Genomic DNA, 13,754 nt, shown 5'->3' on the forward strand with positions numbered 1-13,754 from the left:
AAGTATGTTGTTGTTGTTAAGTGCCATTGAGTCAGTTCTGATCCATAGCAACCCTGGATAGGGTTTCCGAGGAGCTTCTGGTGAGCTTGAACCACCAACCTTGCAGTTCAAATGGCTTTGCAGTCTGGCACATTAACCCATAGTGCCATACCACGACTCTGAAACCAAGTATATGTATGTTAAATGTAAAGTTGATGATCCTTATAGAAGCCTTCACTCAATACACAATAAAAAGTGTGGGGGTGGGAATTATAGAGCGAGCTAAAGAAATGAACTGAACATAGAAGAATCAACAACAGAAAACAAACACTAAATTACACTGATATATCCTTTTCCGAATTGCTCCTCCCCCGTTAACATGAACTCTCTCACTCTCTGCCTGCCAGTTGGGTTATCAATTTGATCCCATACAAATTAATTTTTCACACAATGTTCAAAGCAAACATTTTTAACTAAATAAGCTAACTTGTTGGGTTTAAATAGATTTCAGGTAATACATATAATTTTAAGATTTAAAATTTAAAGACTATGTCAAGGTACTTATTAACAACAACATAGTAAATGCACTAGTACTACACATAAACACTACAAATCAATAAATAAATCTTATATAATTAATAGAAAAAGACTAGCAGATCTGACAAAGGAAATCTTTTAGCACTATGCAACAAAATAGGAGGTAGAACAGAAGCCCTAAAAATAGTATCAGGCCAATTACCAGCATTTCCATAAAACTATGACCTTAAAGCTCCACACCAACCCATAAAGTGTCTGGTTGTAACTTAAAAGCCTCTACAGTTTCTCTCTCTCTCCTTCCTCTCCGTCTCACTCCTTGCCCCGCCCTCACTTTTTTGGAAAAAGCTCAACAGATACTTGCTGAGTAAATGAACCATCTTCATCTTTTTTGCTGACTCCTTCTCTATCCTCTCAATACTGCAGTTCTTCAGCTATCAATTTTAGGCCCATTTTCATCTCATTAATTACACTTGTTCTCTAGGGAAGTCCATTCATTCCTGTTGCTTTAAATCCATTTTCTTATTGATAACTCCCAAATTTATATCTCAGACTTATTACTCTCTTCTGACTTACTACTTTTACAACTGAAGTTAGAGTTGTACCCAAAATTTAGGAATAAGCATAAATCATTGTTTTTAGTTTTTAAATGTGACTAATTATAACCTGAAATGCACTAAACTGAACCAGTTGCCAATGAATTCTATAGTCAAAACTGACGGATGTTCTTTAAAAAAGAAATATACACAAAAGTTTCCTTACTTTGTATCTAGTAAATGAACATTTCAGAAATTATGAGGTTTGCTATGGATGTTGTTGTTGTTGTTAAGTGCCATCGAGTCGGGTCCGACCCATAGGGACCCTGTACAGGGTTTCCGAGGGTGTAAATCTTTACGGGAGTAGAAAGCCTCATCTTTCTCCCGCGGAGCGACTGGTAGTTTCGAACCTCTGACCTTAAGGTTCGCAGCCCGATTCGTAACCACTACGCTACCAGAGCTCCTTTGCTATGGATACGAGATACGAGTAAGATATTTCAAACCTTTAATCTAAGCAACTTTTTAAAGACTGACACAAAATTGTTCTGAAACTGAGAGCATAATTTTAAGTATAGCTTTACAACCAAAATAGATGTTACAAAACAATTTCCATTTAATGTTAGTTTTACTAATAGGAACAATGTTTTTCTTATAATACTTACAATTATCAGGAACGATTTAAAAGAGGAACTTTCATAATAGTACCTCATTATACATTATAAAAAAATATATCACACTATATACTATTTGTAGGCAATAGCAATGCTAATCAGTAAATTGTGAGGTCACGCTACAATGTGTATTCAAATAAGGAAAGAGAAAACTTGATTTCAAAAATTACCTTTCTAATTAAAATAACAAATAAAGCCTCTGCGTTACACAATAAATGCACAAGCACAAGCAGGGTTGGTGTACCATCTACTCAGTTAAAAAGTGCTCCCAGATCTATGTCACTTGAAGCAAAAACAGCTGCAGCAGGCAAAAGAGCTCCTTAAGCAATTATTTCTTGTTGTTCAGAGCTTATGTGATTGACATCAAATACTTTTGAATAAACCAATTATAATTACTATGTTAATAGGTTTGTTTTTTAAAATATAAAATGGTTGAAAAATCTTTGAAATTATAGTCAACGGAGCTATTTCTGCCTGCCTACACTTAAGAACTCACCACATGTTCAACACTTTCTGGCAGCTATACATATACACACATACACACACAAAAAAAACAAGGAAAAAAAAAAGAGAGAGAGAAAGATCATCAGAAACAGCCCACATTGATATGATCACATTGTTTTTCATGCTTAATTTTTCCAAGCAGCTTCACTGTAAAAGTTACATTCACAAAAATAAAACCTTAATTTAAAACTAATAAAAAAGCATGCAAGGGTACTATAAATTAATTATATATTCTTATGTTTACAGAAGAACAATTACCAAACTTTCATGCATAAACACGCCTAAAAATCAAAAGCTAAGACTATGCTTTTAATTCTTATTAAGAATTTGAGCACATTTCTTTAAAATATCACTTTTTTTAAATTATTGAATTATTTACTGAAGTAGCACTATCTTAAAACTAAGTGATTGAAATAACTAAAAACTTTTTTCTTGAAAAAAGTTTCTGAAAGTATTTGTTCATGACTATAAATCTCACACATGCAGAGTTTAAGGAGGAAAAAATGTTTCTCAAATGAGCAAAATGAAGACGCACTTGGTTTCGTCCATCACTTCTACTTCCGTAGGGGCTGTGATGGGTGCATTCGAACGTCCTGCAGTAGGGTCATCTGTGTTTAATTCCCCATTTGTAGAACTTACAACCTGGAAAATAAAAAATATGTATTTATGTATGCATATATATACATATGTATAAATATATTACTGTCATGTGTCACTAACATCTACAATATATTCTGTGATATAGGATACTAAGTGATTTGGATATCAATAATAGCTACAATGAAGATCACATTATATACAGGCAGTCCCCAGATTATGAATGAGTTGTATTCCTAAATGTGTCTTATAGGAGAATTTGGAACATGGAAAATTAAGTACAGTTCTATCTAACATCAGCTAGTCAAATGTTTACCTTAGTTTATAGTATAGACTACATTGCTATGCATAAAAATGAAAGACGTACTTTCAAATTCACTAAAAAAATCTTTAACATAATACAATAATAATAATGTCCAGATGCAATAAAATAAAATAGCACCACTTGTTATTAAGAATCACTGCATGTACCCTGAATTTTTAATAGACTTTATAGTGGTTGGAACCACAGCTGTATAGGTGATCAGATGTTGCCCACACGTTACATAGTGCATGCCTGTATGAGTACTAAGTAATAAGTTACATAATAATTCAGTTTAAAGTATTTAAATTAGAAAGTTAATATGAAAAACACAAAGACAGTTAGTATGTAGTTGTTTATAATAGAATATATGAGGAAGCATCAAAAAGCTATTGGAAAAACACAATGAAAAGATAATGAAATTTTTTCACAAATTTTTGAAGCCTCCTTGGTAAGTAATATGTCCAGAATTTCATTAATGACCAAAGTTAGCCAATATGAGATTTTTTCTATTTCCTTTCCATTTTAAGATGTACATCAAATCATGTATAATTTCTCCAATTGCTGTCTCCCTATTTCATTTAAAATACTAATCTACACTCCTTACTCCAGTTTACAAAGCCCTCGCATGATCTAATGCCTGAATAGCTCACTGATCTCACGCCACTTTCCCCCTCATTCCACAGCTTAAATTCATCAGAAGCCTTCGCATTATCTAGTCTCACTGCTGCAAATTCTCTACTTAACTGGTTTCATCTTCTTGTCTTTTGGATTTTCAGAAAACATCTACAAAACAGGCTTTTCCTGTCACAATCTAATGCTTCTATCCAGACATCACATTATGTCTAACTCTTTATGTAGCATTTCTCAGTGTTTACGGTGCTCTTATTTATTGTGTTTCTTGATATCCACCCACTACCTTCATTAAAATGGAAGCTCCATAACAGCAAAAACCTCCTCTGTCTTGTACTCCACTGGATTCCCTCCACTATATCTGGCACAGAGTAGGTACTCAAGAAATATTGGTTGGAATAAACATATATGCATGAGTGAAAGCCTAATATAAGACCAAAACCATAACAAGATTTCCAAATTTTCCCCAATTCTCTTGGCCTGCAAATTCATCTTATTATCCTATTTCCTCCATTTCCTGTATCACTAAACTTCTTGGGGTGAAAAAAGTCTTATCTTACCACTTCCATTTTCATTTTCTTTGAATAATTTTCCATTCATTTTATTCCTTAACTCCTTGACTTTGCCCTTTGCCCCTGCATCAGAACTCTGGCAAGAGTTCTCTTAAAGATTATCAATGATTCCTAGAAAACTTATTCAGTCACTTTTTCTAAATTGACATTTACTTTTATATTTCTGTACCATTTGGCACCAGTTCATTACATTAGAGTCAAACAGATCTACATTCAAAGCCTAGCTCTACCACTTACCAGCTATCTGGCTAAAGGAAAGATACCTTCAATGTTCTTAACTATGAAATGAGAAGTATAGTAGAATCTACTTCACAGGTTTGAAATGAAATTGATTTACAAAAAATGGTGTCTGGCATATATCAAGAGTACAATAACTGATGACCATCATTATTACTGGTAGCTTCATATGCAATCATAGTTTCAACTATTATTAGAGCCTAACCACTCACCCACATCTTTGATTAGCTAGACAGCTATCTTTTGCCCCAAACTCCATATTCCCCAAACCAAATATATCATCTTTGTTCCTCTTTAATTCTTTTATTCTTATGGTTCCTATTTCTATTACAGACTTACTATCTTCCAGATCGCCAGGCATAAACACCAAGAATTGTCTTTGATGCTTCCCCTTCCCATGGTCTAATCTTTGTATAAGAAAAAAATGTTAATGACACTACAGTTGATAACTCATTAATAAACTTAAAACACCGGGGGGTGGGGAGAGGGAAACACACCACAGAGGCTCTATGGAGTACCCTATTTCTAAAAATTCTTAACTGAGGGTCTAAAATGCACACTGGTCTAAAGCACTTGGGATAACTCAATAATAAGAAAAGCATCCCTGCCCTTGCAGGCCTTATATATATTCTAGTGTAGAGAAATATGCCCATTTCTTCTACCTCAAGAAAAATAATTAGAAATCAACCAGTATATGTGGGTTCATTCACAATTATGGAAATCCACTTTCCTATATCCTATATGGGACAAGTATTTAGAAATCAACTTTGCATTTGAACATATAGCTGAAAACATGCAAAATAGCTCTGGCAGTATTTATAGGAAACACAACAAGTCACAGAGAATAAGCCTGCCTTTCTCTTTTGGGGCACAGGCAAAAAGACTTCTGTCATTCTACTGAATTGCGTACATGTTCTGCTTTATTTCCCCTTTTCCTGAAAACACTTAAAAGTAATTACTCTATAGATAACTGGGTTCTTAATTCTTCATTTTAAAAATTTCAGAACTCCTACACTAAATAGTAAAGTGCCTAGAAAGCAGTAATCTAATCCTCTTATATTTTTGTATTCTCCACCATTTTTAACCAGTGCCTTGCACAGAAGCGATAATCAAAACAGCTGACTGAACAATTTCTGTTGCTCTTCCCGAGTTATAATATCAACAGGTTTCTTCTTTTCCCTTTTGTTCTTCTAGATGGACCCTACTTCAAATTCTAGACAGCCCATCTATCATATCTTCTCTTCCTTTAAGCTTCATAGTTGAAAATTAAAAACCAAGTATTACAATTTTCAGATAATCTCCAACAATAGTAACTATTGTTGTCATTGTTAGTTCCGCTCATAGTGACCTTATGCACAACAGAATGAACCACTGCCATGCCCTGCACTATCCTCACAATTGCTGTTATGCTTCAGCAGTAACTGTATACATATTGTAATTATATAACCTGACTTACTTCAGTTTACAGGGGAAGACTCACTCATCTGTGTCAAGAAATTTGGAAGGGATTCATATTTGTGCCCTTTTCAAAGAAACGCAATATATGGATGTGGAAATTATGAAATAATTTTCACACACAAGCAATTTTTTTCTAAAGACAATTCAATAAAATTTATAGCAGTATACCAACAAGGAATCACAAAAAACACAAGCCAGACTCAAAAGAGGACATGTTGTTAGGTGTCACTGAGTTGGTACCAAAACATAGTAACCCAATCAGTGCACAACAGAATGAAACACTGCTGTCCTGGGCCAACCTCACAATTATTAACCCTGGGCCCATCACTGCTGCAACTGTACCAATCCATCTCACTGGGGGTCTTCCTCTTTTTCTCTGACCCTCCACTTTACCCAACATGATATCCTTCTCCAGTGACTGGTCCCTCCTGATAATACGTCTGAAGTATGAGAGACAAAGTTTGGCCATCCTGGCTTCCAAGGAGCACTCTGGCTGCACTTCCTCCAAGACAGATCTGTTGGTTCTTTTGGCAATCCATGGTACTTTTAACATACTTGTTCAACACTATAACCCAAAGGCATCAATTCTTCTATGGTCTTCCTTATTCACTGTCCAACTTTTGTATCCATATGAGGTTACTGAAAACACCATGGCTTGGATCAGGTGCACCTTAGTCCTCAAGCTGACATCTTTGCTCTTCAACATTTTAAAGAGGTCTCGTGCAGCAGATTTCTTAATACCCTTAAAACCATAGGTCAAGTTACAGTTGACATTCTGATACCAAAGTCTTGATTCCTAATGATGACCCCAGGCATAGTGCCACTTTCACTGACTTTCAACAAAGACAATCTCAAACAGATTTTCAATTTAACTTTTACTTTAGAGTTATTCATCAAAAAGCTATAGCCTGAGTATTCCAGTCTTTGGAGATGTTATTGTAAATAGTACTGTAAAAGAGTATAAGCATAAATTCTTTACTACAGTGGTAACTGGACAAGAAATTTCCTAAACTAAACTTAAATAGATGAGCACTCCACTCCTTCCACAGCTCTCTTTTGCCTGCTTTAATATTCTGAAATACTCTGAGCAAATGATGTAATTGCAAAAATCATTCAGTTTTGTTTCTTGTTGGTAGCTCTGCATGTTTGATCATTTGATGTAGAACATTAAAACCACCAATACAATTGTTTTAAAATCATTACCAAAATTGAAAAATGAACAAGACATCTTCTACACCTGTGACTTTTAATCATGTATTTTTTTTTTTTATTGCCTCAAGATACATTTTCTCATCCTTTTTCCGTTAGTATTACTTGTACTATATTTGTGACGCCACTAATGGTAGTGGTGGCTATGTGACATCAAGTTGATTCTGACTCATAGCAACCCTGTACAGGATTTCCGAGGCTATAGATTGTTACAGGAGCAGAAAGCCTCATCTTTCTCCCATGGTGCAGCTGGCAGATTCGAACTGCTGACCTTTTTGTGGTTAGCAGCCCAACTCGTAAACCACTATGCTACCAGAGCTCCTTCCTCTAATGTCATATTGGCTAAAATATCAGGTGGCTTATTATGAAAATTAATATTATTTTTCCATTTACATCAGTCACAAATGTCTGCACCACTTGTGTAAAGATTTGTCCTCACTTTTTCCCTTGGTGCTATAAATCATATTATTCCTTAAATTCAAACAAAAGGCTGTCCAATTAGAAGAGATTTTAAACAATCAAGATGTAACAAAACCATGAAAAAATGTTTTTTTTAAGTAACATCCTATTTCTTTCTACTTTAATATGGTCAGGGTTTTAGTTAACATTAGGCTTAATGGAATTTGCTATACTAAAAGGCGCAGATTCAGTGAAATAAGAGGTCACCACTATTGCTTCCACTTGTTGTTTTTAAGTGCCGCAGAATCAGTATAGGCCTGGTGTGGCACTGTAGGATAAGTACTAGATTGAAAGGTCAGTTTGAACCGCAGGCCAGCAGTTCAAACTTACTAGCCACTCCTCAGAAATGCTATAAAGGGTGGCTATGAGTCAAAATTGAATTGATGGCACTTAAGGAGCTCTGGTACCATTGTGGTTACGAATCGGGCTGTGAGCCACAAGGTCAGCAGATTGAAACTACCAGCTGTTCTGCGGGAGAAAGATGAGGCTTTCTGCTCCCATAAAGATTTACAGTCTCGTAAACCCTGTACAGGGTCGCTATGAGTCGGAACCGACTCCACGGCACATAACAACAACAAAGGAGCTCTGGTAGTGTAGTGGTTGCAAATCAGGCTGCTAACCTCAGGGTCAGCAGTTCGAAACTACCAGCTGTTCTGCGGGAGAAAAGATGAGGCTTTCTGCTCCTGTAAAGATATACAGCCTAGGAAACTGTATGCAGGGTCGTTATGAGTCGGAACTGACTCCATAGCACATTACAACAACAACAACAACAACAACAACAACAACAACATAGGGTTTCCAAGGAGCAACTAATGGATTTGAACCACTGACCTTGTGGTTAGCAGTCCAGAGCTATTCCACAGAGCCATGCTAGAACTCCAATGCTCCCAGTAAGTAGTACATTTCAAAACCTGATTTTAAGTTGGCAGGCAAAAACATCAAAAAGGGATAACTAAGTCCTTCCCTTTCCTCTCAGTCCCCAAAATCAATTAAATTCTAGTTTCTTTTTCAAATCCTTTCAATTTTCTTAACTCCATTCAACTACAGATTTTTGACAGCCGTGATCCTGCCTTAGACATGTATCTCTTCGATCTAGTTTCCAAAACACCTAATCTTTAGAAAACAACAAATCTAATCAAGTTCCCTACCTAGTTATCTTTATGGCTATCCACTATCCTCTGAATAAAGTCCAAATTTAATAACAAGATCTGTAAGATCCTTCATGCTTTGCCTCTGGTCTGCCTCTCAATCTCATTTCTCAACAAACACCACCAGCTCAATTAAACTACACTGCATTCCTCAATATATGTGTTTTCCTCCATATCCTTAGCCATATTACTTATTTACCCTGATAAATGCCTCTCTTACCCTTTGATCTTCTTAAACTGTTGAACGCCTATTGATTCTTTAGGTCTCAATTTAGATGTTAAATCTTCCAGGAAACTTCGACCCACTAAATCCAGGTTAGATGTTTTTCTTATATATTCCCATAGCAACTTGTACCTTCTCAACTTATCACACTGTCTATTTATTAGCCTTCCCCACTGACTGGATTATAAGATAAAGAATGTGACATCAGGATTGGAGGAAGACTCATTAACAACCTATGATATGCAGCTGATACAAGCTTGTTTTCTGGAAGCAAAGAAAACTAAACATACTTATTGATGAAGATCAAAAACTACAGTCTTCAACATGGATCGCACTCTAATGTAAAGAAAACAAAAATCCTCCATAATAATGGAGAAAACACTGATGTTGTCACATACTTCATTTTGCTTAGATCTACAATCAACACTTATGGAAGCAGCAGTCAAAAAATCAACGGATGAAATGCATTAGACAAATCTGCTGCAAAAGTACCCTTTAAAGTACTCAAGATCAAAGATACAAATTGAGAACTAAGGTGTAGCTCACCAAAGTCATGGTATTTTCAATCACCTTATATGCACGCGAAAGTTAGGCAAGGAATAAGGAAGGCCAGAGAAGATATGATGAATGTGAATTATGGTGGTGGAGAAAAGTATTAAAAGTACGATGGATTGACAAAAGAACAAACAAATCTGTCTTCCAAATAATATAGCCAGAACACTCCTTAGAAGTCAAGATGGCGAGATTTCTCTAGCACTTTGGACATGTTGTTAGTAGGGACTAGTATTGGACAAGGATACTATGCTTGGAAAAGTGGCAGGTTAGCAAAAAAGAGGAAGATCTCCAATATGATGGACTGACACATTGGCAAAAACAATGGGCTCAAACATAACAATAGATATAAACACCTAAGTACAGGATGGTGCAGGACTAGGCAGTGATTTGTTTTGCTGTGCATAGAGTCGCTATGAGTTGAAGCTGATTTGACGGCACCTAACAACAAGTGACTGAAACTTCCACTGAGACATGCACTACCATTTATGCAATTCTTTTATTCAAAGAACCTAGCACAGTGCCTGGTATGCAGTTGTTACTGTTGTTGTTAAGTGCTGTTGTCAGTCAAGTAAGTTCCAACCCTTAGCATTCCTGTATAAAGTTTCCAAGCAGCAGCAGGTAAGCTTCAACAGCCAACCATGCAGTTCAAAAGGCTTTGCATTGTGGCGCATTAACCCACAGTACCACACCAGGACTCCATTGGTATGCAGTAGACACGCATGTATTTTTCATGAAAAACATATGGAAACTGAATGTAATAAGCTGCAGTTTCTCAGCCATATTTATTAATAATGAATCTAAGGGGAACAAAAGGAGCTCTGGTAGCGTAGTGGTTATGAATTGCGCTGCGAACTGCAAGGTCAGCAGTTCGAAACGACCAGCTGTTCCGTGGGAGAAAGATGAGGCTTTCTGCTCCTGTAAAGATTTACAGTCTCGGAATCCCTGTACAGGGTCACTATGAGTTGGAACCGACTCCATGGCACATAACAACAACAACAAGGGGAACAAAGAGGAGCACATCTGATTCCCTTGGGAGCTTCCACAAAACACATATAAGTCAGTAACATGTTCAAATAAAATGTTTGAAACAAGTGAATAATATTCTTAGCTTCTTGAGTGAGAAAAGTTTGTAAAATGTGCAGTTATATCCTGAGGATCAGTGAATTAATTTGATTTCACTAATGAGATAAACAAGGAGCTCTGGTAGCGTAGTGGTTACGACTTGGGCTGTGAACCGCAAGGTCAGCAGTTCGAAACTACCAGCTGCTCCGCGGGAGAAAGATGAGGCTTTCTACTCCCGTAAAGATTTACACCCTCGGAAACCCTGTACAGGGTCGCTATGAGTCGGTTCCGACTCCACGGCACATAACAACAACAACAATGAGATAAACAAAAATCAGATAAATTTCACTGGTAATGCTTTTGGTTATATTTCTATATGTCACTTCCGAGATGACTAAAAACTAGTCAAGTTTCTTAATTTGCAAAAGCAATAGATTTTATTGACTGAACTGTCAGAATGCCCCTATGACTCTATGCTAAATACTTATTTTACTATTTAATTCATGTAACAAAATTTTAAGATAGAAATATTATAAATATCTCCATTTTACTGATGAATAATCTAAGGTACAGAATTTAAACTCAAATCTGACTCTAGAGCATGACTCTTAACTACAATGTCATCAATTTGGGAACCTGTATGTCTAGTCTATAATGTAATAATCTTAGAAAGGCTCTTTCCAGGGAGATCAAATGTAGACTCTCTGTTAATTCAGTTCTTATTCAAAGGACATCTGAAACAATGAGTATCTGAGGCTCTTTTTGTAGATTAAATGATAAGAAGCTTCACCTTGAATATAAAACCTAAACAGCCTGGGATGCTGGACTGCTACTTCACTGAGAACAATTATGAGCTCCAAGTAAAACAGGGCAGTGATAAATGAAACATTAATGCAAACAATGAATGCCATAGGTCCAGAATGGCTCATTTAAGTCATTAATATTTTAAAATCCTGCTCTTCAACATTCTAAACTATACAACGTTTTATAACCAAATACCTACTTATTACTCACTGAAGTACAAGAAAAGGTATCTATTCATAGATTATTACTGTTATTGCAGATTTGTATCTGAAACAGTATTTTATCATTGCTACCTTTTACTTTTCTACACTACCCAGTGTTTTTCTTTAACTTGTTCATGTTGTGCTGACTTCTATACAATCTTTCCCTTCACCCAAGTTAATAGATGCCTGCTTTCTAGTTAGTGATCCTTCCCTCTGTCCCCAGTATTAATCAAAGGATGCTTCTTTCTGTGTATAAACTCTTCCTTGACTTTTTTATAAAATACAATAATTGTCCTTTGGTAATTGACTACTTTAATTGCTATTAATAAGGTTTTTGGTGACTAAACATTCAGAAGTAGCCTGCCTCTCCTTCTTTGAGTTTGTCTTAGTCTGGAAGCTCAACTGAAATCTGTCCACCATGGGTGACACTGACAGCATTCCAAATACCAGTGGCATAGCTCCCAGTATCACAGCAGCACACAAGCCATCACAGTACAACAAACTGACAGACAACTGGTGGAGACCATAGAAAACTTGATGTATTTGAGTTATGGTGTTGGAGATGAATACTAAAGGTACCATGGACTACCAGAGTTAACAAAAAAAATCTGTATTGGAAGAAGGACAACCAAAAAGCTCCTTAGAAGCCAAGATGACCTGATTTCATCTCTCATACTTCAGACATATTATCAGGAGGGATCAGCTCCTGGAGAAGGACATCATATTTGGTAAAGTGGAGGAATAGTAAAAAAGAGAGAGACCCCCAAGGACACAGATTGGGACAGTGGCAGCAACAATGGGTTCGAGTGTAGCAGCAATTGTGAGCATGATGCAGGACTGTACACAGGGTCATTCAAGAGTCAGAATGGACTCGACGGCACTAACAACAATTTCACAAAGCTTAATATCGGAGTTCTGGTGTGGTGCTGTGGGTTAATACGCCAGATTCCAAGGCTGTTTAACTGCAAGGAGCGGAAAGCCTCATCTCTCTCACGCAGAGGGCCTGGGGGATTCGAGCTGCCGACCGCGGGGTGCGCAGCCAGATTTTTAACCACTACACTAACAGGTCTTCCACCTTCAAGATGGCGGATCAGGTAGACGTGACGTGAGGAGCTCAGTCAACAATAACACGGAATATTGGGCCAAGAGGACTCATGAGATGGTGTTGGAACTCTAGAACAAATATAAAGGTATGTTTGGAGGTTCAGAGGGTTTATAGCTGGGGAATTTGCAGGAGAATCCAGAAATCCATTATTTTCTGGATCATGACACTCAGCTGTTTCAGGAGCCACTGAGAGCATATCTTGATTGTATCAGGATTGATAGGATTAGGAGAGAATATCTTGATTGTATCTTGATTATATCAAGATTGGCATCGAAATTTAAAGAGACAGTATGGACATAAAACCAAACAGCCACCACTCGTCTGTCTCTTGTGCTGTGGTGGTTTGAGTTGCTGTGATTCTGAGGGCTCTGCTACCGGTATTTTAAATAACCAGCAGTGTCACCCATGGGGACAGGTTTCAGATGAGCTTCCAAACAAAGACAGACTAGGAAGAAAGAGTTACACACTACTGTCGAATTGCTAGTCACTGAAAACTATGACTAGTAGAGAAACATTGTCAGATACAGGACCGGAAGGTGGCAAGGCACTCAAAATGCGACTGGGGAAAAAACATGCCTCCTCAAAGTAGAATTGACCATGATGACGTGAATAGAGTTAAGCTTGGGGGAGAAAAGCTCAAAGAACCTATGTTTGTTGATGGGGCACAAATCAAAATGAAGAGAAACAGCTGTAAACATACACTGAAAATTGGAACATGGAATGTACAAAATATGAATCTGGGAAAATTAGAAGTTGTCAAAATTAAATAGAGAGCATAAACATTGATATCTTAGGCATTAGTGAGCTGAAATGGACTGGTATTGGGCATTTTGAATCTGACAACAACATGGTTTACTATGCAGGGAATGACAAATTGAAAAGGAATGGTGTTACATTCATCCTCAAAAAGAACATATCCAGATCAGTCATGAGGTACAATGCTGTAAGTGATAGGATAATATCC

At 36.8% G+C, this 13,754-nt stretch overlaps 1 protein-coding gene across 4 annotated transcripts in view; it reads right to left on the reverse strand.

Annotated features, from left to right (window-relative positions):
• CSNK1G3 (casein kinase 1, gamma 3) overlaps positions 1–13,754 on the reverse strand; it is a 145,554-nt gene that overhangs the window by 16,193 nt on the left and 115,607 nt on the right. For 3 of the 4 annotated variants that reach the window (XM_006871627.1, XM_006871629.1, XM_006871630.1), the window contains 2 exons: positions 2,760–2,866; positions 2,217–2,240 (listed from right to left, as the gene is read on the reverse strand). In XM_006871627.1, coding sequence (XP_006871689.1) covers positions 2,217–2,240; positions 2,760–2,866 — 131 coding nt within the window. The remainder of the gene's footprint in view (positions 1–2,216; positions 2,241–2,759; positions 2,867–13,754) is intronic. The other variant, XM_006871628.1, reaches the window with a different exon arrangement.

Source organism: Chrysochloris asiatica, unplaced genomic scaffold, assembly GCF_000296735.1.
Source record: "Chrysochloris asiatica unplaced genomic scaffold, ChrAsi1.0 scaffold00171, whole genome shotgun sequence".
Lineage (NCBI taxonomy): Eukaryota > Metazoa > Chordata > Mammalia > Afrosoricida > Chrysochloridae > Chrysochloris > Chrysochloris asiatica.